General features: G+C 43.5%; 1 protein-coding gene across 7 annotated transcripts in view; it reads right to left on the bottom strand.

Annotated features, from left to right (window-relative positions):
* Positions 1 to 24007, bottom strand: part of DPF3 (double PHD fingers 3) — a 167768-nt gene extending 143761 nt beyond the window's left edge. For all 7 annotated transcript variants that reach the window (XR_001331443.2, XM_014252104.2, XM_014252105.2 and 4 more), the window contains exon 1: positions 23896 to 24007. Coding sequence is in view for 6 of the 7 variants with exons in the window: in XM_014252104.2 (XP_014107579.2) it covers positions 23896 to 23927 (32 nt within the window). In the remaining variant the exon portion in view is untranslated. The remainder of the gene's footprint in view (positions 1 to 23895) is intronic.
* Positions 24008 to 27659: the final 3652 nt, after the last annotated feature.

Raw genomic sequence — 27659 nt, 5'->3', positions numbered from 1 at the left:
ATAATGGAGACTGAAGCTCACTTACCAGATTCTAATTTATACCGATCAGTTTGGAATACAAAAATAACACAAAATAGGGAACAACTCAAATTACTCTAGCAGAAACAGAAGGATGGTAAGGGTAAGAGAGACTGCCTTTGTTGTGTTTGATGATGAAGAATGTTGAGAGCTGCTGTTGGGCATTTAGGACTAAATGCATCCAGGTGACATAAAGCCTGCAGGATCTACATGAGAAAGTCTGTCTGAGAGAAGCAGGGAGGGAGAAGAGCTGGTCTGGTCAGTTTAGCTGCTCACAGGCAGGCAGACCTCAAAGGAATTACTCTCAGGCTTCCCCTCGAGATCTTCTTGCCAAACTCAGTGGGCACAGAACCTGTTAGCCAATGAGCAAAATAAATGGGATTACATTTCTCAGTCCCTATCAGGTCCTGAGAGAAGGAAGTGGGAATGGGAATGGCACCAGAGAGGGAATCTGTTGCAACAAACAGCACCCCTGAAGAAGGATTCACTGTCTCTTTAGCCTAAATAATTGGGCTCTCATGATAACGCATTCACTTAAGGCCCCAAGTAGACATTTAAAATGCAGCTTCAAAAACTGTTGCCAGAATAAGACTCTGGATGAAGCAGACAACAGGTCTGACTTGGCATGACAAATCCTGCTTAACAACTCAAGGGTTAAGTCTATGAGCCAGAGCAGCCAAGCTCTTTGCTTCTGCTTCCTCCCAAAGCAGTCACCCACAAAGCTTCAACAGGACACTTGTGAAGTTTGTGTCCATGCTGCAGTACCCTGGTGCAGAGGTACCCCTGACACTCTCTTGCCCTCTCCTGCCTCCACTCCTCATTGGAAGGAGTAGGAGGAAGAGGGATTTCCTTCCATTGCCAGTGGGCAGAAAAGCAATCAGATGCCCCGAGCTGTGATACTCATTTAGTCTAAAAAGCCCTGAATGCAGAGAAGGGCTTCTGCCTCACACCTCCCCTCAGGAACAAGAATACAATTATCACCAGCTTTGGCACCTGCTGCTGAAGACGTGTTTTACTCTCTTTTGCCATGAGAGTCCTCCCACTGTTCCCTCTGCACCCCTTCCCAAGCTCTCCACTTTTCCACATTGGGTCTGGAAAAGAAGTCTTGTTGTTTTTCCAGATATGGGCCTTCTCATCCAAAATCCCAACCTTATGCCCAAGGATATCACACCAGGCCCCACAAGCTATCCTCTCCAGGGAACGCTGTGGATAGCTAATTGCTCTCGTCTGCAATGATCTCATATGCCCATCCCAGCAGCTCTCAGGGACCAGGACCAGTGGTAGCTGCCAGCTGGAAGTTCTTTGGATCAGAAACTGCTCAGTTAGTACAAGGATCTCACAGCCTAGTGGGAGCTACTTACAATACTCATTTCTAGTTAATTTTTTTTAAAGGAATTAATTAAAGGAAATGTCTTTAATTTGTATTACAATCTCTCTTTCTGTGTCTTCATTTCCCTTCTGGCCTACAAAACCTCTTTTCAAGCCTTACCATGTCTCTACCATGCTTCCTATTCATTCCCCAATGTCCTTTTGCCAGTCACTTCCCCAAACAGGGCCTTCCGTAGCCAGCCCTTCTTGAATAAAGCACTTCTGCCTTAGAATCCAGGGAAGCATCTTCTCCAAGTTTTCCTGTGTCACCTTTCCTTGTAGCCAGGCCTTAGATTTGTTTTCACACCCTCCAAAAAACTTGAGAGTTTGCCCCCACCACCACTATCTTACTCTTCATTAGCATATGAGGAGAGCACTGCCATATGAACTTATATTTTAGAAAAGTCCCTATTGCAATTACAGGGAAACCGAGAGCTCAGTGAGGAAAAAATCCTGCATACATGCCCCTATCCCATGAGAATACCAGGTTCTTCGAATCAAAAGGCTGCAAACCCTTTAAAGGATTGGATGCCTTCTTATCTGCAGTCCTTTTCTTTGACTTATTCTCAAAGCAAAGTAGCACACACATATATGCACACACATTTTCTCTCCAGTCCTTCCCTCAGCCCTGACCTCTTGCCCTGCTTCAACAGTGGTAACTCATCCCTTCACTTTGTCACGGGTTTGCCTATCTTTCTCCATCTCATTTTGGCCTTTCCAGAGATTAAAGGGATAGAATATCCTAACACCTAGAAATATTTCTATTTTCTTCTGCTTAAAATAACATCAGGTGAGGAAAAACTGGGATTGAGCTTGGAAGACTGGCAGGGAGACTGTTCCTAGGCCTCTTAAAAAGAAGGGTTAAACTGCAGGAGGGGACTCAAAACTAACCCTTTCACAGTGTTATCAACTGCCTTAAAACTTCTAGATGATGGTTTTCAGTGACCCAAAAGATAGAGAAAATCTTTAGCTAGAACTGGAATTGCACACGGATAAAGGAAAGTGAAACTAAGGCACAATACTCACATAAATTGAAATATTAACACTAAATTAGTGTTTGTGTTTCTATTTTAGCTTAACATATTTTGCTTCATTTTCATGGGCACTTCAGGTGTTCCATACACCCTTCAGTACTTCACTCAAAAAGTGGCATATCTTCAACCAGAATATTTGTTTCCTTGGGGGGCTGGGTGTGGCGTGTGCCGGGTTTTGGCTGTGGTTGTTTCGGGTTTTTTTTAATCTGTGATTCTGCTTCATAACTGGATGCCTTTGGTCACTGGGCAGAGAGTGAAGCAGTGCAGCATACACAGACAATCAGAAGTCACATTAACAAGGGAAGCCTGAGACAAGACCACCCTCTGAGCACACTCCCTGGCAGCATGGGCAGGGTGGATGCCCTTTGCACAGAGCTACTGTTTGCACAGCATAGAATATCTGTTTGCTAGGCTGTGTTTAGGTGCCTCTCTACACTTACTCAAAGAGCAAGAGGGCATGGCAGCCTTCACGCAGAATGTACATGTGGGCAAGAGGAAACTACATAAAACTGAGAGCAAGACGTCATTCAAATTACCATTTTTTTCCCAAGTCAAAAAGTAGCTGTAACTAGCACACAAGCAGCTCAGAAGCTCAGAGTGTTAAGTTTGGAAACAAATTCCAGGGTGTCATGGTTTAATCCCAGCTGGCAACTAAGTACCACACAGCCACTCGCTCACTGGCTCCACACACACCCTGCAGTGGGGAATAGAATCAGAAAAATAAAATAAAAAAAATAAAATAAAGTAGAACTCATGGGTTCAGATAAGAACAGTTAAATAATTGGCACAAAATAAAATATATTAATACCAATACTAATTATTTTACTACCAGCCTATCCTCACAATCCACACGTCTTCCTGGCAGCCAGTTGCAGCGGCCCTGTGAACCCATTAGCAAGCGCTGGAAACATGCAACATTATCAAGAAGCAATTGCACATCTTTTGCCTGATACTCGCAGTGTAGCCTTACACTGACGTTGTGACTGCCCCCGTGTCCAGTAGGAGTACTCCATGTGGAAGCACAAAGCAGATCCATTAATAGGAGCTGCTAATTTCTTCTGCTGTGGTAAGGTTTCCCAAGGAACCTCACAGTCCCTGCTATTTCATTTGAAAAGTGTTTAGAGGTTTATTAGTCAGACTTAGAGGAGGTTTGCACAAGCTCCTGGGTCCCTTCCCACACTTCCTGACCTGTAGCAGCTTTGAGGCAGAGCACTGATGCGATCCCAGCACTTGAATCCCAGTAGTAAAAGCGATCAGGTAGGTCTTCTTGGTCATGCTGCCAAAGTTCGTGCTTCATCTCTAAAGATTTCTCAAAAATATATCTAAGAGCTCAAATGCTGATACATAAAAGGACCACATCACAGCTTCCTCCTGACTGTAGAAAGCTGTGTGAATACCTAGCAAGCACACTGAGAAAATGGGTTTTGTTATGTCTTTTACCCAATGTGTACAGTGTTCTGGAACCATCTACAGATATCTGATCAAGCACCTAATGCAGTTATTAATCATTCCACTGAACACCTTTAATTTTGAACAAGAGAATGTCTTCTCATCACAATTCAGGCATGCTACTGCGCAGCATCGAGAGAGGACAACCACCTTATGTGCAAGTGCCATCAGTTGCCTTTCATTATAAATATTAACTTATAAGACATGTCTGCAAATGGCCACAGGAGCAGAAAGAGAGCCACATGGAAGAGCAAAGGTCACCTATGATTGTGAATCTGAGACATGACTGGAAAATTCATTCCACAAACAGTGACCTAGTGAGAGAAAAAAAAAAAAAAAAAAAAGGCAAAATGAAACCGCAACAGGACAGAAAAGACAATAAAAATTATACTTCCTCTAGTCAGATCAGACCACTGCAGATTTCCCAGGGGTTCATCCTGACAGCTTTGACACACACACACATCAAACAAATGAGTGACTAATAAGTAAAGAAACAACTAATTAAGATTTTTTTTTCTCTAGAATGAATTGAATATAGGTTTTACTTCATACTCAGTCTGAATGAGATGCCTGTGAACAGACATGTAGACTGTAAATTTCTTAAATGTAATGCCCTTTAAAAAAATCAGCATCAAACACTTTGCATTCACTCACAAGTTTTAGCACTTACTTAGCACTTTACAACTATGTATCTCAAATTTCTATTTAAGAAGAGACATAAAGGATTTTAAGCATTCTTTCCATAGGAAAACACTACAGCACAGGACTTGTCTGCAAATATACAGAGAGTCAGTGGTGTAGGCAGAAACTATATGCAAGTCTCTGCATTACCAGTCTGGATCATGCCATTTCCTCTGTACAGAAGCCAAAGTGTATGTTTAATAAACAGGTTGTCTCAGGTTGTTGCAAGACCTGGGTGAACTGGCACACTGACTTCCCCCTAGGGTTGACATGCAGGAGCAAACATTGCAAAGAACAAAATAAAGTTCTGGTTATTCAGCCAGTAATCATAATTCCATCTTGCATTTCTGGGTCTCTTATTCTGAAACTTCTCAAGGCCTTTCTTGCAACACTGCTAAATACTGTGTGACTGCCAGAGACCTTGAAACAAAAATGGCCGTATCAGGTCAGACCAAAGGTCCATCTAACGTGGTCTTAAACTTAGGCCAGTACAGAATCCCTAAGGAGGAACACAAAATATGGATATAGTGATATTCTGCAGGAAACATACTTGTATTTCATCTCAGCCTCTGGCAAACTGTGATTCAGATACCAAGGAATTCAATAGCCATTGAAGGATCTACCTTCTGTAAAGCTGATGGTTTCTGAGCCCAGGTAAACTTCAATATCCCACACATCCCATTGAAAAGAGTTTCACAGGTTTATTTAACATTTAGCAAAAATGTGTCTCCTTTTGTTCCTTTTGAACCAGCCTCTTGATAATCTCGTTTGATGTCCTGACTTTTGACTTCAAGAGGGAGAATGAACATCCATCCATCCCCTATTTGCCCCTTCCACTATGCTCCTGATCTCAGGAACCTCTCTCATAGAGAGAAACTTGGAAATCTTTTTACAGACTGGAAAACCCAAACCAATTTAGTAATTCTTCATACAGAAGTCATTCCTTTTGATCCTCCTTGTTTCTTTCTCAGTACATCTTTCAGCTTATTGTATCCTTTTCAATACAGGGAGACCAAACTGCTCACAGTATTCCAGCATGCTTCAAACCTCGGACTTTATATAGAGTTACAGAAACATAGAATCATTTAGGTTGGAAAAGATCAGTAATGTGTCAAATATATTCTCATAGTAATGATGTTTGTTTTCTTTCCTTTGATACTAACTCCTAACATTCACCCTGCATCTCTTCCTTCCTCTCTCCCTTTCTTTTAATTATTAGCTTATTATTATCTTTACCTATTACTGAGCACAAATATAATATTTTAGTAGATCTATTAGACTCTAAAACTTTTCAGTGTCAGTAACCAGTTCTGTCCCTCTTCCTATATACATTATTTTGGGATATTTTTCCCTATGTGTCTTAATTTACATTTATCTAAACTGAATATAATCAGTCATTTTAATGACCTAAATAATTCAGTCTCATGGGGTTCTTCTTCAACACTTTGCAGCGACCTTGTGTTCTTCCCACATGGAGCATCCTTAGTATTATCAGCTTAGTTTGCCACCTCCTCTTCACATTCTTTCCCAGGTCATTTGCAAATATCAGGCAGCACAGGCCCAATTAATGATCCCGCAGAGCCTCCATGGGTGACCTGACCAGTTGAACCTAGCCCATGTTTTGAAGGTTTTAACCATGTGTGTCTCAGCAGGACTTCTCAAGGCAGCTTAGGTTCTCTAAAAGCTTCAAGAGAAGAACATTATCAAAGCCATTTACAAACCAGGCTTAGCGTGCTGGTGGCTGCCAAGTGGGAGTGGCTGCAACTGGAGGAAAGCTCCCAGCTGCATGTGCCATTCCCATTTTCCCTACCCTCCTGGCTGGAAAAGGAGAAACAGGAATCATCCTCCCTTCTTTCTCCATTTCTTCTCTTCCTACTTCTTCCTTCCCCGTTACTGGACTAGAACTGGCCTTGACACCTTATCCTCGGAGAGACAAACTGGAGCTTTTCCTGCACTGCCAGGAAGCCCCGGATTCCCTTGGAGCACAGGCACGTGCAGTCCCAGGGAGCACTGGTGCCACGAGAGTAGGTGATGCCCTCAGTAGGCATGCTGATGAGTGATTTTGTAAGTTATTGCTATAGAGGTGTGTGACCAACTTAAAGCAGGGGAAAAATGCTTCACACAAGCACTGTCCCCTACTGTGTAGCCGCAGTTGTGTTCTAGCCTTTCATCACCATTCAAACAATCTTCAAATAAGCACAGGTCTACCAATCCCAGGACTCCTTAGTGATATCTGGGAACAAATAAGGATTGGGTCCAATATCAGTCAGTACATTTAAGTTCACTATCACATTTTATGTTTATACATATGTAAAAGGAAGCATTGAGTGAAATTCTGAGCATGCCTGTCAGGAAACAAAACCACTCCATTCAACCCTTAAGTAAGAGATACTTCTTAGGGACCAACAATACTTTAGCTCCTCTCAGATCTCCCTAAGTGTATCCCCCTCTGATGCCCTTCCTAGTGTGAAACCCCCATTGATTCCCCTCTCTGGGATCAGGTTCTAGTCTGCACACAAACTCTTGCATAATGATTCTTCCCAATTTAAAATTTCACACATGAGAAACTGTTAAGAAGTAAACAAAGAAAACAAAAAAAAAACCTTCCTAAAATAAAGTGCAGTTTAAATGTAACAGTAAGAACAAGGAAGAATTCAAAATATTTTAAATTAAAATTTATTTGTGCCTTCTCTGTCTGAATTCTAACTTCCCAAGATGCAGCAGCAGGTCTAGCTGCATGTCAGCCTGTTCCCAGCTAGAAACTACCCAAAAAAGCACCATTTCACCCGGGGACAGTTCTTTCCCCTCCCCATTTACTGGGCTGATTTTTTTACTCCTTTAATCCAAAACTAGTTTAAGTGTGATCCAGTGGAGACTTCCAGTGCCAGTTGGTACTAGGTACCATTAGTGTTCTTTTATGGATGCTCATGGATGCTCTTGGTCTTGTTTTTGTCCTCTTGATTTTGTTTTTATTTTAATCCTTCACAGACAGAAAATAATCTGAGTATACATAGCATCCAAAACATCACAGAGTAGGTCCAAGTCTCACACTAGAAAGATGAAATTTTCTGAATAGTCCCATCCTGAAACGTCTTAGTGAAGCAAAGTGCCTGCAAACTTCTGTGAGGGAATGTACTGGGAAATTTAAAGGCAATGGCTGCTCTTTATCATCTAAATGTAAGGAACCACTCAGGATGAGCACAGCTCATCTGACAGAAGCGGTTTTGCAGGTAGCTCGAACTGGAAAGTAACTACTAAGGCACAAGAGAATCATTTGAAAGCAGAGAGAATTAATTGTACAGTTGGTATTAACATATGGATGAAACATTGCTTTAAAAGTTCAAACAGCAACAGTCAGCTGAACAAAGTTGGCAGAAGAGTAACAAATGAGTTTTGCAATTGTGCTATTTTTACTATGTAATACCAATACTGTATAAAAGAACAAATGTTGTGTATAAGTTCAATGCCAAACCTAAACCATTGGTAACAGTGTTGTTATGATGCAATTAAAATGTCACCATCATTATTTGCTGAAAAAGATTTTATTCCCTTCCCCAAGCAAGTGTTTTCATTACTGGAGTTTTACTGGGCATGTTTATGAGAAAGAAAGGTGAAGGAATAACCCAACTCAAATATTTAAAAACATTTAACTGTTCTGGCTCATTGACAACTGTATGCTCTCCCTGTGATTTTTTAAGAGCTGCTGATGTCTCATGGAAAAAACTTTGAAAAACATATTATTGAAAAACAATTTTGCCAATGTGTCATATTTTCTGTCTTATCCCTTCTCTTGCTTTTCACTGGTAGAAGAATCCACATGAAAACAGAACCTTGATTCTTTAGGTAGACAGAACTTGGATCTGAGCTCTGCCAAAGCATGTGGGTGTTTGGATCCTGTCCATTAAAGACATTTAAGTTCAGATCCAGGTTCAATCTTCAAAGCTCACAAGAAGTGCTGAGATCCAGGATTTTGTTCTGACCCACCCCTGTTACTGAGAAGCTATCTGCTGTCTGTTCTGTCTGTTAAGCTATAGGCTTCTGCTAAGGATCTGATAGGTGGCTACTGCTGTCAACATTTGCTGCCAAATTATAAGCATCAGGCACTACTGAATATCTGACAAGGACAGAGAGTCTGAGAAATGAAGAGGGGGAGGAGGATGGGTAGAATAAAAGGAATTTTCTCTGGTGGTACTGTTGTCTTGAAATAACATAGACTTGGTTTGTGTCTCACACTGGCATAACTTTTGGACTTCAGTGAAATCACACTGACTGAGTACAAACAAAAACCACAGTCTGTATGAAGCTGAAGGGGTTTTTTTCACATTCAGTGTGTTGAAACAACACATTCCAGCCCAGCCATAGAAGCTCCTGCTGCCTTGTAAGCACAGAAAACAGAGATTCACCCCAAATCTCCCACTCTGTAAATTACTGTGAGTGGAAAAGAAGAGCAAGCCAAACCTTCTCAGCTCAAAAAGATGCCAAACTGGACATAATTTCAAAACAGAATCAAATTTCAGTATAGCCTTGGCTCTTTTCCTGATTTAGCTATGCAGGGCAGAACAGTGGAAATGCTGGGTAGATACCTTCCTTGAGAATGTGGAAGAGGGCATGCTTTTCATGTGACCTTGTCCTTTTTTTGTAAAAACACTTCTTACTTTCACTGGCATTTACCCCAAGGACACTGAAGCAAAGTAAGAGAGGAAAACTAGCATGCACACTACCTGCCTGCTCCAAGAACAGCTTTTCATCAGTGGATTTACCAACCACTGGGATATCAGAGAATGACTGACAGAACTCCAAGCGCCCAGGGTTTCTGTTTTATTGTTGCCAAATCTTGAGACAAAATCCACAAATCTAGGAGAGGACTGTATAACTAGAATTTTGTGAGGGGCAGGCTGACACCTACCATATGCATTGGGAGAAAGAAGAAAACAGCAACAGTACATAAAAAAGCCTCCAGATTCTTGAAGTGCCATCCATCTGCCATCTTCTTATATTGTGTAGTACCATGGTATTAGACAACTTGTCACACAGGCTTTAAAGGGCTACTTAATTTAACTAGAGAGAGATGAATTTGTTCACAGAACTCTACTCTGAAGAACCAATGACTAGCAGTAAATTGATAGATGAAATGGAAAAAAATTACCTACTCTACTTCTAGTTCTCCACTGTCTTGCACTTCATGTGGTCATTTACATCTGGGCAAAGTGAATGTGTAACACTTACAAACCACAGAAGCAGTAATTTAAACTCACTTCCACTGCATTAGGCAGAAGACTGAAGAATCAGGCCCTCTCTTACAAGCAAAATGTCCCTGACAATGAATGATGAGTAAAATACAGGCTGTGTAATTCGACTTGTTTTGGAAAGCAGTCAATTTAGAAAGGTTACCATAAGACAGCAGCAAAAATCTGCCCCTGAACTCCCAACATCTCGAGCCATAGCCTTGTCAATAGTACACAGGGTGCAAAAGATTATGGCCAGCTCAGACCATTAGTTTCCTTTCTGGGCAGGAATCCCAGCATAACAGATACTTATGCATATTCTGTCCTCATTTTATCTAATTACAAATATCTCTCTAGGGATGGGGAGGGGAGAAGAGGTTTGATCACACGATTTTAGGTCACTTATGCAAGGTCTTGCTGGGATACGCATTGATCCAAAGACTGCTATATTTTTAAAGTTCCCAGAGTCCTATAGTGAGGAAAAAAAAAAGAATGTATGTATCATTTTTTCCTATTTCTGTGAGTTTGTGAAACTGACCACTAGAAAAGACTTGAATTGTGTACTGCTATAAATCAGTAAGGAGCATACAAAAATGTTTAAAATGAAATGACATTGATTAAAAAACAATCCATGTTTTCCTAAAACACCATGTGTAAATGCATTCTTTCTTTCCTATATTATACCTAATATATGTATATGTGTGTGTGTACTATGCACAGTTTTCTCTGAATAAGACAAAAAACACTGGAGAAAAATGGAATGAAATAATTTTAAAAAACAGATTTACGTTGGTCATTTGGATTTCTACTCAATGGTTTCAACTCTAGTGAAAGATTCAACATTGTTTCACACTGATGAAATCTTAAAAGCCACATTTAGGCATCATCTAATTAAGTAAAACAACTTGGTATTAAACAGAATCACCCTTGCTTTCCCTATATCAACATGGCCTAAGTCTTCTGAAGTCCAAGAATAGAAACAAAATTGTACAGTACTTATCACCATCACAAAGTACTTCAAACCTGTTCCTTAAGCATGGGAGGAGTAGAATATAGCAGAACTTCGGGAATTTCTTTTAGAGAAAAATGCAATAATTGTTTTAAAATCATATGGAAAGACTGGAGAAGTTATTGGCTGAATAATTGACTTGGAAAAGGACATCAGAATTAAACAGACACCCTTCAGGAGCAGAAAACAGTAGTAACAGAATTTTAAAAATGGATCTTAAAGGTCAGGAAGTATAGGGAGAATTGCCAAAGTCAAGAGTTATAACTTGCAAAAGCTTTTAAAAAACAGCAATATTCTTCAGGCATCAAAATAAAAGTGATCAAAGAAAATTCAGCTGGTTTGCAGTTTGAATGGTACATAGATTAAATACAATACAGGTACAAGCATAGAATTAAAGGAATGCTGTGCTTCACTGGGATGACTGAGGTAGAAGCCACAATGACATTTGTGCAGTCATGACATAAATTCTGAATGATGTCTGCCCAAAAACTGTGGCATGAAACCATACATCTACTAGCAAGCTCTTTAAATAGATACTGCAGATCATGGTCACTACTATATTAGCAGAGTATAACAAACAAAATAAGATACTTATTGTTAACTGCTATAGAACACAAGCCTTGGGAATTATTTCAGTAAGGTTAACTGAGCTCGAGTTTACTGACATGCAGTTTTTTAAGTGTAAAACAATTGAAAACAGTCTTGAACAAGGAAACTACAAAGATGCAAGATTGATACCTTGTGACAGAGTAACTTGACATCTTGCTTCCATAAGATACTTCTTAGCTATCTGGACCTTTTAGAGAATGTTTCATACAGTAGTATATATGAGAAATTACTGAAAATGGAGAGATCCGGCTTGTTAAAAGAATGGTATGAAGACAGAAAAACTACTGAAAGAGGGTTGAACACAGAGACAGTAATTGGCTGATGGGAAGTTACTTCTGAAGTTCTGGAAAGGATTGGTCTGGGAGCTGAAATCAGTGTTTCCATTAATGACCTTGGCACAAAAAATGTGTGTGTTGAGAAAAGCTACCCACTTACATAAGCTGAAGGGACACCAAGGAAATTAAAAGCATCAGACAAGAAGAATTAGATGGAGTTAATTCAGTATAAATTTCACTTAATAACTTGCAGATCATCATCTCAACGACAACTGAGAGGACAGAAGAAGAAACATAACAGTATTAGTCTACCACAGGAGAACTATGAACCAGCAGCACTATACAACATAAACAAATGCAAAAGCAAGGTTTTCCAAGAAGAGGTAAAAAAGAAAGTTATTGTAGAAGGCAAAACCATCTGGAAAAAAGTACAACTCTGTTACTCATACTCAAGAAGGCTGAATGCGAATAATCCAAGCTGGAGTAGAGACAACAAAGACAATCAATACTTAGTGACCAAAGGACAGAAAAAGATAGCACAGACAGTTTAGTATATCAAAACAAAGACTGACAGGGCTTATAATAGTGTTGCACAAATGTACAAGTCATAGTGGAGAGGGGAGACATGGAGGGAGCAAGTATTTAACAACTCCATGCTGGCACCAGAACAAATGGGAATAAACTGGTCACAAGTAGGGCTAGGCTAGGGATTAAAATGCTATTTCCAGCCACCAGAGCAGTGGGTTCTGGAACCTTCCCAAGAGGAGTAATGGGAACAAACAGTCCAAGTGGGGATTTAAGACAAGGACTTTTCAGTTTATGAAAGAGATTATCTGACATGGTACCAGAGGTCTGGACATAAGACCCTCTTTTAAAACCTACATTTCCATTAACTGAGGCACTTTGGCCAATTTGCCTTTGTCTTCTAGTCTGAAAGTGCCCACACAGGACCCAATTAGTGGCAGCTAGGATGGCAGCCTTTATGATATAGGTACCTATAGAAACAGAACTAGGCTCACCCACATGCTCAAGACAAGAAGCATAGACTCTTCCTTTAACAGGCACTCTAGCCCAACCTGACCTTTGATCGTAGCACAACATGCAAGGAAATCATGTTCAAGCCACTCATTGTCCCTTAGGTGCTTTGCCAAGGGACCACTAGAGCCAGCATCCAAACCACTCTTCCAGAGACAGGTGCAGAGCTCCCTTCAAAGGTAGCCTACATCAAACCCCAGGGCTGAGCATCTCCCAGACACTCCAGCCTCTAAGAACTCACTACTCTTTCATGAAATCCTGTTAGCCAAGTACTCAGAGGAGAACTCTGCACTGCAGGTGCTGCCTGGAACAACCACACAAGAGCTACTGGTCAGCTTAACAAGGCCTTTTGGACAAGCAAAATTAAAACCCAAGGGAGGCAAAATGACAGAAAGCAAAAGAAATACCCAGGTTTAGCAGAATCTCCTCACACTAAGACTGAAATTTTCATGCAGTTTTGGGCTCCATTGTAAAAAAGTAGTACTTATAAAGACAAAAGCAATAGGTCAAACTCCTACAGCTCTGAAAGTAGATGCATTGGAGGGAAAAAACCTGACAGGTCCTGATTGATAACCATGCTTCAGGGAAGCTGCTCGAGGAAAACTGCTGCAGCAAAGGCTGCAGGGAGTTACTGCTTCAAAACCCTGCTGCGGCAGAAAAGGCACATGTGGCTGCTAGAGCAGAAGATGGACATGGTTAATTGACTGGGAAAGTTTAGCAGAGATGAAATTAATGCAAAGAGCTCAGAGCCCAGGCGTGCAATTCTGTTACCAAGGGAAGGAACTGTTTGGCTGGAATTGCAATCCATTTTCAGGTCAGAGCCTTTCCCAAAGGCAGAGTGCTCACCCCTCATCCGTTCCTCTTCTGTTCTGAGGGGTGCATGGAGAAGAAGGTAGCTGGAAACAGCAGCCTGGGAAATACACTGTCATTTGAGAGCCAGCCAGGTTTCAACATTGCATGGTCAGTGTGTTCTGCAGTGAGGAATTCAGAAGTTGTGTCAGGAGACAGCCTCTTCTAACCCTAGAACTTTGTGGATAAGTTAGTTGTGGAAACAAAACTAGAACGTTAATAACAGGGGAGAAGGGAATTTATTTTCAGATCTACTCAGCAGAATGAGTACCTGAACCAGATATGTTTGCAGTCTGGTCAGTTGAGAATGCCAGGAGTTAGTTACTGTGGAATCGCAGCAACAACACATAAAAATATAAATTCAAACAATTATTTTTTTTTAAAAGTAAAGCTGACTGCAGGACTGCAGGAGAAGATAGCAAAGATACAAACACAAACCACAGACCAGATGACACAGATGATCTTCCACAGTGATGTGCTGCCAACATTTTGATAAGTAGCACCCATGACTGTATTCCTTTCAGCTGGTGTCTCTTTCTCCTCAGTGAGGGAGGACTAGATCTGGGAACTTCTTCCTTTCCTTCCTTTCCTCTGCCATTTTAACAAAGGGGCTTCAAATACACTTTAAATACACATATTTACAAGCAGACACGTAACACTGTTCTCACACTAAGGACTTTGAAATCATACTGAACAGACTGGTGCACAGCATCTATGTTTTGAAATGCAAAAGTAGTTGCCACTTGGTTCATTTCCATGGTAAAGTCTTTGCATCCCAAAATGCCTTTATCAGCTCTGGGCATAATTCACCGCCGTTAAGGACGGTATAAATAATTTTTGGTGAACTTCTTCCATCAGAACTAGGCAGACAGTCTTAACTCACTTTTCCACTCTTCAGTTTGGTCATGAAAGTGCTAACAAGGAAGGACTGCCACTCACATTCAACACATCACTCATGCTCAACAACAAAAGCAAAGCATTGTTGAGTCAATAGTTGATGGTGTGACTAGTGTGACCATCACCTAGTCAGGCAGTGCATGCCATTCTTCCCAAGGAAGAATGGAGGAAATTACACAACAAAAAGGAATTAGGATGCTTAATTAAAGCATGATTATAAAGCATTTTTCTGGCACAAAAAGGACACATACTTTACATTCAAATAACATATTTTTTCTAATTCTTTCATGCTGGACTCTCCTGAAATCTTCATTATAGGATACGTAAAGAGGAAATTCTAGGTGGGAGAAATTTTGTATAGCTGCTTTCTGCTCAGTTTGAAGAAATTTCACTTGGTAGAGCTACTCACAGAAGGCCAAGCTAGACTTTTGCAGGTAAAGAGAGACTCTCTTTTAGACGTGTATTTAAACATAAGAAGTTAACTACATTTTAGCAACATTCAGGCTAGTCAGGCTGAGAAGAGAAGTCACTAGAGTTAAACCTGACTGTGACAATGGGTTCATGACTTATCTGTGTCGTACAACAAGTCAGGGGACAGATTTAATTTAGTAGGCACTCATCTGCCATGCTGCAACCACCAAACAAAGCTGCCCCTCCCTGTGCATAGAGGCAAGTCACTGAAATGAGTCTTGCTCCAAGGCAGCCCCAAAATGCATCACCTCATAATCCCCATCCGCCTCCAAAACACTCAGGTAGCTCAGAGAGAGTCTGTCCTTCCAGTCCAGAAGCCATTACATCCTCTCTTCCTCATCCTGTATGAGGGACCTGAAACAAACCTTTCATTTTGGGAAATGACTCAGGAAGAGCATGTGAGGAAGCAGAGCAACAAACAACACATAAGGTGGATATAAATCCAGATAAAGTATTATAATCATTAAAGGGTTGCTGCTCCCTGAAGGTTGGCAAAACGAAGAGAGTTAATTAAAAGCAATCTCCACACAGTGCTGAGCCAGCCTGCCCTGATAAATCAGCAGCCAGGACTGCGCTCATAGAGGTCAATGGGGGAAAGAGGTTGGGAGGCAGGGGCGAGCAAGGAGAAGATAAAACATTTAGCTGAGACTACTGACAAAAACAAATCGGATCTGGTGACAGAAAATGGGGAAGGGTTTTCAACATATTTCCCCCACCAAGACTATTCTGTTAGATTTCAACCTCAGGTATGCCTGTTTGCCACCAACATAACACCAGTAACCTGACTGAGCTCCCATCCATTTGTATCAACACAGGAGGAGAGAGAAGCAAGAAGCTTTTGGGGCCCCATCCTGCCTGTGGAGATATTAACATTGCTTTCATCCACATGCCATTAGATCACTGAAGGGTAACATCCCCAAGGTTAACAGAAACATCACTTTTGGAGAAGCACATCCTAAAAATTAAAGCATCAGTCAGATATGACAAAGCAGTAGAAGTTCCCATCACCAGCCCTCGCCCATCACATCTCACATGCCTCTTAATTTGTACTACCCCAGCCATAAAAGGTACTAATCTCTGAATTAAAATTGTGATCCTGATTCAGTCCACATTTCACATCAATAGGTGTATGTTAATGAACTAAAAACTTCGAGGATAAACAAAAACCTACAATCTTCAAAACAGCTTTTAGTAGTTCAGAAAAAAAGAAAGGCAAAAGCAATCAGGGTAAGCTTGTAGATACATGTGGGTTCATGATATGATTTCTGAGGTTGGAAACTGGGTAGTGATTTTTCTGAGCACTCAGGAGAGCAGCCTCACACATGATGTCCACCAAAGGAGTTTAGCAGTAAAACAGCTTTATGAACCACTGTTTCCATTATTCCTTATTCAAACTGCTCAGGTTTTAAAGTAATCATAAACATAAAATGCATTTGTCCCCATCATTGACTAAACACGGTCTTTCAGGAAACAATATTGAGACCAAAATACTCAAACAGTCACAAATCCATGGATTACTTTCTTCAAAACTGTTCTTGAAATGGAATTAGAATGAAAATATAGATATGACTTTTCCCTCAAAGAAGTAATGCTAACTTTGTGTCTCCACAGTAAGTTTCTTTTTCACAATGTTCACTGGGTAGTGAATTATCTGGGCTATAACTCCAGCCATTTTTGGTTTTTTCTCACAACTCTGACTAGTCACATTAGGTTGTAGATACACAGGAATACAAGAAACTCCAAAGTTCCTAGAAGCAGACCAAAAACTTCACAGCCCTGTGACACAAAGCACTGAACTGGTGTTATTCTTCCAAAACATTTTCAAGAGGGAATTTTGTTCCAACAGCCATAATCTATCTTCCTGTGGCTCTCATGAAGCCAACTCAAAGCATAAAAGCAACATAAGCACTGTACTTTGCATTTTGGCAGAAGTAGCATGCCCGCATCTGATCAGATCAAATCAGCCCTGCCAGATGATGCAGTAGGGCAGGCTGGAATTAACCAGCTCAGGGCATGGCCTTATTTCACTGCTCTGCACATGATTTTCTTTGCACTGTCCAACCTATCTAGGTTTTTGAGAACTAAAAGGCAGGCAGCATTAAACCATGTGTTGGTAGAAAATTTAGCATAATGTCTTAACAAAGGTTTTGTATCTTGTACCAGAAGCAGGAATCTGAGCAAAAACAAGGGGGAGAAACTGTAAGTTACATGAAGTTTCTTTCTTTAGCATACTAAAATTTTATATATGTTATGGTTGGAATTTTATATTCATTTACGAAAATTATGAGAAAGCAAGTAGAAAGCTATCAGACTAATAGAACTCATGGTTTTGTATGAATGGAGAGATGATCCTCAGGTTGGATCAGTTCTGCCACAACAGACCATGGCATTAAATATCACTTCTAGCCTTTCTCACCAGAAGAACACTGATGTAGTCAGTGTCCCCATCAACACCTGAGCAGGAGACTCTCTCCCAACTACAGCTCAGCAGAACATGAAATTAATGCATCAGGATTTGGCAAGAACACACTGCTGATCACAGCCACCTAGTGCACACTCATCAGTACCCGTCCCTCCCCTGCTCTTGCTGCTCCACTGGCTCCCTGTGAAGCCTCCCCTCAGACAAGGCTGGAGTGCCAGTAAAACCTTCCATGTGGCTGGAATTGTAACTCTCTGACCACACCCGGCTCAGGCAGGTAACCTGAAAACTGAGACACGTGCTGACATACTCCTGCTATTCCCATACCAGAGGGGATGGTGCTGTGAGGAGGGTATTTGCCAGCAGCCGTTTAGACACTGCATTATTCTTTTCTGAGACATCTGCTGGGAATCTGTGGTTAAAATATGCTCTGCTGGGAAATAAACCATATATAACAATTAAAAAAAAAGTATCGTGCTTTTAACAATTTAGGCTATTAAAGATAAATAAGGATTTAAAATTTTCGGAATTCAAGCATTCACTTACGATATTTGTGTCACTCAGTTTTGTGCGGTTCTTTCTTTTGAAATAAGAAAGAAGAAGACCACTTTCTGCTTCTCATGCACTCATCCAGTATATATGGGTTTGTTCCACAAAATGTAAAGAAATGAAAAAAAAAAAAAAAAGCACTTTCTTCTGAAATTTTTTGGTTTTAAAAAAGAAAATTTTTCTTAAAGTATGATTCCTTTTAGATTGTGTTGATGAGATAACTTTCCTTTTAAGAAACAAACCAGTGCAAAAACTGAGACCTGCACTAAGGAAGTGATTAACGCTCCTCAGTCTCTGCATCCTGGGCAAGATTGCCAGGCAAAGTCAGAAGAGCAGCACAGCCCTAATGAAGCCCTCAGAACAGGCCTCAAGCAACACTGCCTTGGTGTTGCTTGTCTGCACATGGGAGTATGTCACCCCAGACAGGGAAACCTCAGATCAGAGGTTGGTCTCTCCAAGGGAAAAAAACATCAACTCCCGGAACAGATTCATTCCTCTCCTACAAGTCCTCGGGGATAAACAATACTGGAATGGTTCTTGCTCAAGGCAACATCACATGCAGACAACACAGTGATGAGCCCAGAATAAATACCAAGATTGTAAAATTGATCTACTGAGCAAAGAAATTCAACTCTGACATGAAAGACAAACCAGAGTAAGAAAATTCCAGATTCGGCAAATTGCAGTGTTAAAAGAAGGTTTATTCACAGCCAGTGTGGGCTTTGGAATGCCTCATTTCAGGACAGAACAGGTACAGCCAACTGTCAAAAGCTGCAGAAGACACATACAAGATGGACAAAGTCTGCTCTTGAGAGCAACCTTCAAATACCACTCTTCCAGTTCTAGGAAAGCAGAGGAGGAAATCAATTTTCATTAGGCTCCACAAAGATGAGCCACACTACTTTCCCCATGACTCAGACTGACAGAGATCCCCACTTTGCTTTGTGTACCTGAGTTCTGGGTAAAGTATTCCCACTCAGACACTGTGAATCCTATCTAATGGGTATCATGCATGCAGCCCATTGGACATGTGCTTACCTTGAAATTATAATGCCCTCCAAAAAATCATTCATTTGGGTCTCTGTAGCACAACCCAGATAGATCAATATTGCTTTTATACACCAGAATTAATTAGTTTTAAAAACTTTTTCTTCAGTGGCAATTTTGAGATACAACCTCCATCCATCCATCCATCCATCCACACAACTAGATGGACTGTGAAAGACTGAAAGACCAACAAAACAAAATTACAAAAGCACTGAAACAACTAATCATGCATAAGTGACTGGTGGAATCAGACATAACACTGTAACAAGCAACATGCCATTTATCAGAGCCTCTCATATTCAAAACGAGTGTATCCTCAGGTCTTCTTTCCTTGCCTTTTCTGCCTTCCAATGACTTTGGTTTTATGCTTATATTTCCCTGTGTATACACAGTAACATTCATCCAGTTTTCTCTGAAAGCTGCTGCTGAGATATTTGAAAATACTGATTTCATATAGACAACTGTTTTGATTTGAAGTGTGCCACATTAGGGCTCATTTACATTTTTAAGTAACATCAGAGCCACACTGGAATTGCTGTAGAGATTTTGGTACATGGTTTAATGTGCCCAACAAACCCTGTTCTGTCAAGCAGAAGAAAATTCCCTTTTGCAAGGCCACATTAAAATCACCTCCACATCACTTGTAAACACTGAATTGGCAACCTGTCTGTCTATTTTACTGCTTCCACCTGCTGAAAGCAGCACTGCACATTATACTTTCACTTTAATATTAAAAATCAGCAACCAGATGCAACATCCACAAAAAAATAATAAAAATTTAAAAAAAAAAATCAGTCTTCATCAGCACTTAATCAGGACATAGGGCTGTTCCAGGTATGTGTAATGGGATACAGGACCTTCCAGTTAAGAGTCCCCAGTCTGAGTTCAAGTCAGAGTAATAACTAATGAAATATTGCCATACAAGACCCCAAGACCCACACTGGTCTCTAGCCAATGTGAAACAGGGATGTGAACACAGCCCACTTCTTCACAGGTGTCTCATGACACAGAATCACAAGGAAGGTCATTTGGTAGCCCAAAGACTGGAGTTGGCTGTCAAGGCAATTTTATCTGAGAAGATACAGCAATTGAAAACCCAACTGCTGCTGTGTGTTTGCAGTGGGAATGCAGAGGCAGAACAGGCCTGGTAGATCAGCTCTAGCACTGTGCACACAAATCTGTGATGATCTGCTCCCCAAACACCTGGTAGAGAATAAGCGTCCCCAAGCACGTCAAAGTTATCCAACAATGCAGTCATCATGGAAGTGAGCTAGCCTAGCAACTGAGCCTGAGTTAGCTTCTTTTGTCCCAAAGGCTGTCCTGAGCAAAAGGGAGAGTACCAGCACTGCTAAACTACTGGGAGGCAACAGCCCTCTGGTGAGTGTCCAGGCAGAACGCTACACGGCAAGGGGCATGCTGAAATGGCAACAACCTAACCCATGTTCCACTTAGTGTGTTTAATTGACAACCTGAAATAAAAGTCTTTGGTTGGAATAAAGACAGAGAAGGGGTGGGAGGAAACCAGCTCTGCTTCTAGACAAGACTGTGTAAATTACAAGGTCTTAATTACATTAAGTGCATTATGGTACCATATGCACATCACTAATACGGCAGAGATGGAAGAAATGGGACTAAATGCTAAAACTGGAAGTTGAACACCTGCATTGTAGACTTCATCTTTTAGAGAGATTCTGAACCACTTTGTCCTAGTTTAGCCATCCATAAAACAAAGGCAATAATCCTTTCTTCACAGGGGTATTGAGAGGTTTAATTAATTAATGTTTACAAAGTCCATTGAGATTTCTGACTGACATTTGAAGTAATTCAGAATACTTTTAAAATGCATTTGTTTCTTCTACTGCCCCACTCAAATGTCTTCATATTAAAATATCCAAAGGAGAAGAAGATGGAAACAAAAAATATGAAGATACATACGCAAACTAGTGGGGGGAAAAACCAACAACAACAAATTCAGCACTTCAAATCCATTTCTGTCCCATCAAAGCTGTCGGAATGCTGCTATTTCTACAGATGAAGAAGCATGTGCTTGTCCAAACACCTGCCAACTTTACCTTGCAGATCTTTTAAACTTAGATCTGATATTTTTGTCTGTAGCACCTTGTTGATAAACAAGAAGCTGATAAATGGCAGAAATAACAGGCAGTCATGTCAGGTTGACTGGTTCACCAGAGAAAGTGAAGGGTAGAAGAGCAAAGGGATGAAAGCACAAAAGAGAACCAGAAAGTGATAAGAGAGTGCTGGACAGAGAAAGAGACAAGTTGAGTAGGGAGAAACCAATCATTAATAAGGGACTCCACACACTGAGCTATTCTATGAAATGCATTCCCACAGATGCTCAGGTACTGGAATACATTATTCAGAGAGACTAGTCTAGCATGAACAAGGCCCCATGTGTGTCCAAGTGCCAGAGACAAACTGAATATTGGACACTCTTAAACGCACAAGCACACAGAAGGAGCTGCTTGATACCTGAGCCCAGATTTGTCAGTCCCTACATTGTCCCCCATTTAGGAGCAAAACCTTTGTGTGGCCGGTTTCTGTAGGGGGCGTTTGTGGGTTCTGAGATACAATCAAAAGGCAGACAGAGGAAATGCAAATGTCATTCAGCTCCCGTTCATTGTCAGGAAGGACACATGAGGATAAAACACTGTGCACTGTATCCTTCCCCTATTATGTATCCTATTGCTTTTGTCCTAATTTATCCCATACATAATTTATTTACATGTGTATTGTTTCCCGATCAGCAACTTTAAAGAATAAGTGAAAATTATAAAATGTTTTATTAAACAAGTTGTCAACAAAATTACAGATGGTGTCAGACAGCCAGTACCAATTCTGCTTCATCCACATAGCGTTAGTACTTTAAAAGGCACACAGAGAAAAGCGAACCCAGCACTTGATGTCTATTGTTTCCTCCTCTCACACCCCCCAGGGGCGAGGGGAGGAGAAGGGAGCTAATTATAAATGGCCTCATCCTGTCCTCCGCGACTTTAGCAGCAGCGGGATCGGGCCCCGATTCATTTCGGCACCAGCAGCCCTTCGGCAGGATCCGCCGCGACTGCCGGGAGCTCCGCGAAGTGCGAGGCGAGGCGGCAAGGTCCCGTCCGCCGGCGGGGCGGGGGCCGGGGCCGCCAGCCGTGCTCCCGTGGCCGTGGCGGCTCCCGGGAGCTCCCCGCCTCCCACCCGCCGTCCCCAGAGGCCAGCGAGCCCGGGCTTCCCCGCTGGCGGCAGCAGCCGCGAAGGGCGCACGGAGCCGCGGCGCTCCGTGCCCAGGTGCCGAGCCGGGCGGTGCGGCCCAGGGGTGCGCTGCCGCCACCCGGGCAGCGCCCGGCGGCCGGGAGGGACACGAGGAGAAATCGCTGTCGCCTGCACAGGCGTCAAACCTGCCGTCGAACGGGGGGGGGGGGGTATGCTGCCTCTGCCGCGCGGCTTTCAGAGCGCGTTCAGTCCCTCGCCACCCACCCAGGAGGATACTCGCACTTCTCTGATTAACCTCCTGCAACCGCGCTCCCCTGTCCCCGCGGATTTCTATATCCCAGAAGGCGAGTAAATGAAAGCAAAGGTTTTTCTGCCAGGACGGAGCGGGAGAGCTGATAAATATGTCAGCACCCCTTCCCAGCTCTAGGCTTTCCTTGCCCTCCGGATCGCAGAGAGACAGCGGCAGAAATCCCTGGAAAACCCTTCAAATGTTTTTCCAACTCCAGCCGGAGAGACTCGAGTAGGGGAGAAAAAAAAAAAAAAAGAAAAAAAAAAAAACCACAAACAACCTCGCAGCCCTAATTTCATCTCACAAAACTCAAAGGTATAAAAACACCCACTCAGCGCAGCCAGAAAGTGCAAGCGAAGCGTCACCGCCAGGTACTCTGCTTCCCTGCTTTACTAGCAAGAGCGCTGCCCCCGTTAGCAGGGAAGTCGTTTGAAAAAGGTTAAGACAGCTCCGCTCCCCACATACGGTGCCAAATCCCACTCTCCCTAATGCCTTCGGGGATTAGCGGCGTGCGCTGCAGACCACAAGGAAAATAAAGGACGCGATCCAGAAGACGACAACCGGCTCCCGCGGTGCCCCTCAGAAATCAGCTTTATTTCCAGACCGGGAACCCCGGAATACCTCCGCAGCAGAAGTACCTGCCGCCTCCTTCTCTCGAGCTGGGGTCAGAACCCGTCCGTGCAGCCCTCGGCGGTTTGTGCCCGCTCTCAAGATGGAAACACAATCAACTCTCTTTGCCACTTTGAAAAGCGAAAGCCTGTCATATGCAAAACAGATCCCAGGACTTCCTGCCCAAAATCAGCGACCGGCAGTCCCGAGTCATTCATTTCACCCAAGTCTGCTTCCCTGCCTCTCCTCTCCGCTCCCTCCCCTGCGCGCCCGCCGCGGGGCACCGGCAGAGCTCCCGCTGCCCCGCTTTCCGACCGCCCGGCCGGGAAGCGAGGGGGGCTGCCTTCGTCAAGACATCCCAACTCCCCAGAGATTTGCGGAGGCAACTGGGAGCCGCGGTGGGAGCGCGGAGGCACGGCGCACCGAGCGCCCCCGCGGGCCGGTCCGTGCCCCGCCGAGCGCGGTGGCGGGGCCAGCCGGCCGGGGCAGCGGGGCAGGGCTGTCAAGTGCGCGCACCCCCGCCGGGCGCGGCCGCCGCCGACCCCGCGCTGAGCCCCGGCAGCGCCGGGCGGGCTCCCCGCCGCCGCCCGCCGGCCCGCCGCCCCCCGCCCCGCGCCCGGGCGCAAATTAACCCAACAATTTTTTCCTCGTTAATTTCGGCGCGAGCCGCGGGGATGTGTTGCACAAAAAAACGAGCGAGTCGCTGGGGCAGAAAGGAGGGCGGGAGGAGGGACCCGCCGGGAGGCTGCCGGCACCCAGCTCCGGCTGGCAGCCGGCGCCGGAAAGGCGCCTTTTTTCATATTTAAACCACGCGGAATATGTACATTTTTGATTCCTACTTACGCTTTCAGGGGGTTGTGAATGACAGTCGCCATTTTGCTACAATGTAACAGAATATTGTGTCTCGGAGTTCTAAAGGTTCGCTGAAGGGAAGCGGCCAGCCAATAGCAGCGCGGCATACCGGCCCGCCGGCCAATGGCGCGGCGGGGGCGGGGCCGGGGCGCTGCTAGTTATTAGGGGAGCTGTCAAAGCCCAGAGGTCACTCCCTCTCCCTGGAACTGGCGGCGAGCAGGTCTTAAAGGGGCAGCGCCGCCGCCGGGGCCGCCGCCGCGCCGGGGGTCACCCCGGGCTCCCGCCGCGCTTCCCCGCCGCGCTCCGGGCCCGGCTCCGACGCTCCGCGCCGGGAGAGGGGAAGTCGGGCTCGCTCCTCGTCCCCTCGCACCGCCGCCTCCGCTGCCCCCCTGTTTCCCAGGCGGCGTGCCCCGCGGGGAAACGAGCCCGCGCCGCCCGCTCTCGCTCCGCACGCTGCCCGGCAGCGTCCCTGCCGCGCTGCTTCCCTTTCTGCACAGCAGCGCGCCCCGCCAGGTCTCCGTGAGCCGCCGGTTCTGGCAGCGGCTTCAGGGCAGCGCCGCTCCCCCTCCCCCAGGAATTTCCCTCTCCCTGTCAGTCATCCCGGCCCGCAGCCCCTGCGCCCTTACATAACGCGCGGCGGCCGGACCGCCCGGCCGGCCCCACACAGCCCCGCTCCTCTCTCCCACAGAGCAACTTCTGGCGCGCCGGGAGCCGGGCCCCCGTCCCCGTCCGGCACGGCGAGCCGCGGGGGGAAGAGCCCTGAGCCGCGTTTCACCGGACACGCAGCTCCCTGCGATGAGACAGGAGCCGGAGACTGGACCCCGGAGCGCGGCAGGGAGCAGGCAGAACCCATTCCTGGGGAGGCAGCGAACTCCAGGAAGCCTGTCTTTACCTGCAACTAATTAAAGGAGCTTGCGAATGAATTATGGAGCACGACCCAAGCGATTTAAGTGGTGTCAATCCTGATCTCGCTCTCAGAAGTAAACTCACTGAAGTTCACGAAATCGCTCCAGTGTAAATTAGATGCCAAGAGCAGAATCAAACAAAGAAGTTTTCTCCTTGTCTGATAGTAATGTCAGCTTTGTCGTCTCCTCCTTTTCTCCCACTCTCAAAGGTCTCATCTCCCTTCAGGCATCCTCTATCCCTCTAAAAATCACAAGCAAGCACCACCAAAACCAAGCCTGCATCCCCATTCTTTGCATCTATACATTCAGAATAAACTCAACTAAAGACAATTAAAACACACTACTGTCAAAGCATAAAAGTGAGGAAGCTAGAAAAACGATTTCATTCACAACTTAATGAATAAAAGATTGGAAGTTGTGATGGTTGTGAGATGTTAACAGCAGTAGAAATAGTAATCTTCCTGGGCTGAACTTGAAAAAGTAAAGACTACCAAAATCTCTCTTGTTCAACTATTTTACAAAATAAAACTTTCCAATACTGGGGCAAAAGAGAAAAGGAAGAGGAGTGGAGAACAGAAAGAATATAATTGTTACTCACAGTGAGGACAGATACACAAGTGTAATGCAGTGGCTTCCCATTCATTAAGGATTCATCAGAAGTTTGCAAGAAGTAAAAATTTAAGGTCTAGGGTCCCTCTTTCCAAAACATTGCCTATTCCAGCGACTAGGTCAACTAGGTACTGTGCCAGGCGTATATCCCTGGAGGGAAGCATCTCTTCCATCAAAGCAATCTAAGCCATTTGGTTACAGGCACTGCTTAGGAGAAATAAGCTTTCTTTCAGCTGGAGAGTTGCCAAGATGCTGAGATCTATCCCAAAACAATTCTGGGAAGCAATCTTTAAGAACGTTTCCATTATCATATTACATTATATTATTTAATATCATAGTGGTCCAGGTGACATTGAATGCGACTTCAGACCCTCCTGCTCACTGCTCTCACTGCTCACAGGAAAAGCTAACCACAAACTGCCAACTTGTCATAAGCACACAGTTGATGTGTGTGCTGCAAAGAAACAAGTGGCACAGCATGCACCTGAACTGGCGACCACGGACTAGCAAGCTACACCCCATCTCACTACTATGAGGATTTCTGGTTCGACTTTTCTTGTTGCCATGATATTTGCTTAATGGCAAACACTTGAGTACTTACTGTAGGATGGGCAATATTCACTTGTGGGATAATAATGATTTTGGCTTCACACATAAGAAAAAAATAGCCTAGGATTGTATCACACTGCAGAACAGGAGACAGATTTGTGTTACTGAGAGAAGGTACCAAAATCCAGCCAAGCTCTAGAAAGCCCTGAGATTTTCTAATGCAAACCGGTGACATTTTCAGATAATTAAGAAACCATGTTTGAGGTCATTTTTAGGAGTTTAATGAGTCCCTCTGGTCCTGTTCTGTTGGATATATAGGCCCATTCCTGCTCAGCAGGCAAAGAGCTCTTGGAGCAGCTTGGCAGGGAGTGTATTGCAAAAATGAGATGAAGCCACACATGCTTCCCTGGCTGCTCCTGTTATTCAGATGTTGGGCCTTTATCAGCTACTAGCAAAAGCAACAAACAGTGAGAACAGGCACAGATGACCTTGGATTGTTGATAGCCCTTTTCCCAGGCAGACCCCACGTTCCTGGCTAGGAGAACCAGTCAACAGCACTGCCTTGCTCAGAGGAGTATCCAGGGCGCCCAAGGACAGAGCTGCCATATCAGAGCAGTGCGAAGTCTCACCCTCTGTAACAAAGACATCAGGCTTTGCTCATTTGTCCACATAATTTTCCTGCAGCGTTTTTCATGTAGAATCCCACAACAGTCAGATTACCATTTTAGCTGAAAGAAAAGGCACAGAGCACAGAGTGCCATTTTGCTTGTAATGAGCTACAGAACTTGTTTACATGTCCACTATTTGCAAGCATGGGGAACATCACAAACCTATATTAATAAAAATTTCACACCACACCATAGTTACCTCCTATATTTTCACATATACACCAGTCCCTCATTGGCAGATAATTTATGACCTAAATTTTAGATTGATCTTCCTTCTGATTTTAGTGTACAGTAAGACACTAATCAGTAATGTTACTATTGTTTTATATCCTGAAGGACTAAGAAAGCTGAAACACACTCAGTTACATATAGACTAAATCACAACTGCAGGACTTTTACATTTGTACTTAGTTACTGTTAGTTTTATTCACACTCACCTGAAACATAGCAAGGAGGCTGCAAGACAATATAAATAATTTTAAAGTATACGGCATATAGGTGGGCATATTCTTAACAAGAGCTTGCCAAATGTTTGGACAGCCGACACATAAATTTTGAAAAAGGAAGGTAAGTTTTGACACAAATCTATTGGGGTAACATCTATAGTATTAACACGAGGCCTAAGCATGCTGCATCTATGGGGTCAGAGTGAGCAGGGCTTTAGAAGAGATTCCAACACCTCACCTCCAGCCCCTCATAAAGAACTGCAGCTTGTCTCTACCCAAGTAGAAGAAACACAGGGTCATATCTTCTCAGCGTGTTGGGAAGTGTCATGTCTCATGGAACACAGTGCTGCTCTCCTGATCCACCTCTGTTTCAAACATTTACTATTTACATAAGACAAGCACATTGATACTTTTTGTAAGGTCTCAGCGATATTCCTGTAGACCCTGAAAAGCCTTATTTTAGCTGACAATATTCCAGACTGTGAAATAATTTTTACCTTGTATTTATTATCTTCTGCTTTCCATTTTATCTTGTTAAGTTTCAATGCAGAGTTGCTGTTTTCTGGAGGGAGGGAAAG

The sequence above is a fragment of the Pseudopodoces humilis genome, chromosome 7, assembly GCF_049639895.1.
Source record: "Pseudopodoces humilis isolate 2021_Gansu_Grassland_sample_001 chromosome 7, ASM4963989v1, whole genome shotgun sequence".
In the NCBI taxonomy this organism is placed as follows: Eukaryota; Metazoa; Chordata; class Aves; order Passeriformes; family Paridae; genus Pseudopodoces; species Pseudopodoces humilis.
The sequence above is the reverse complement of the archived record's forward strand: the minus strand, read 5'-3'. Positions and strand labels throughout refer to the sequence as shown.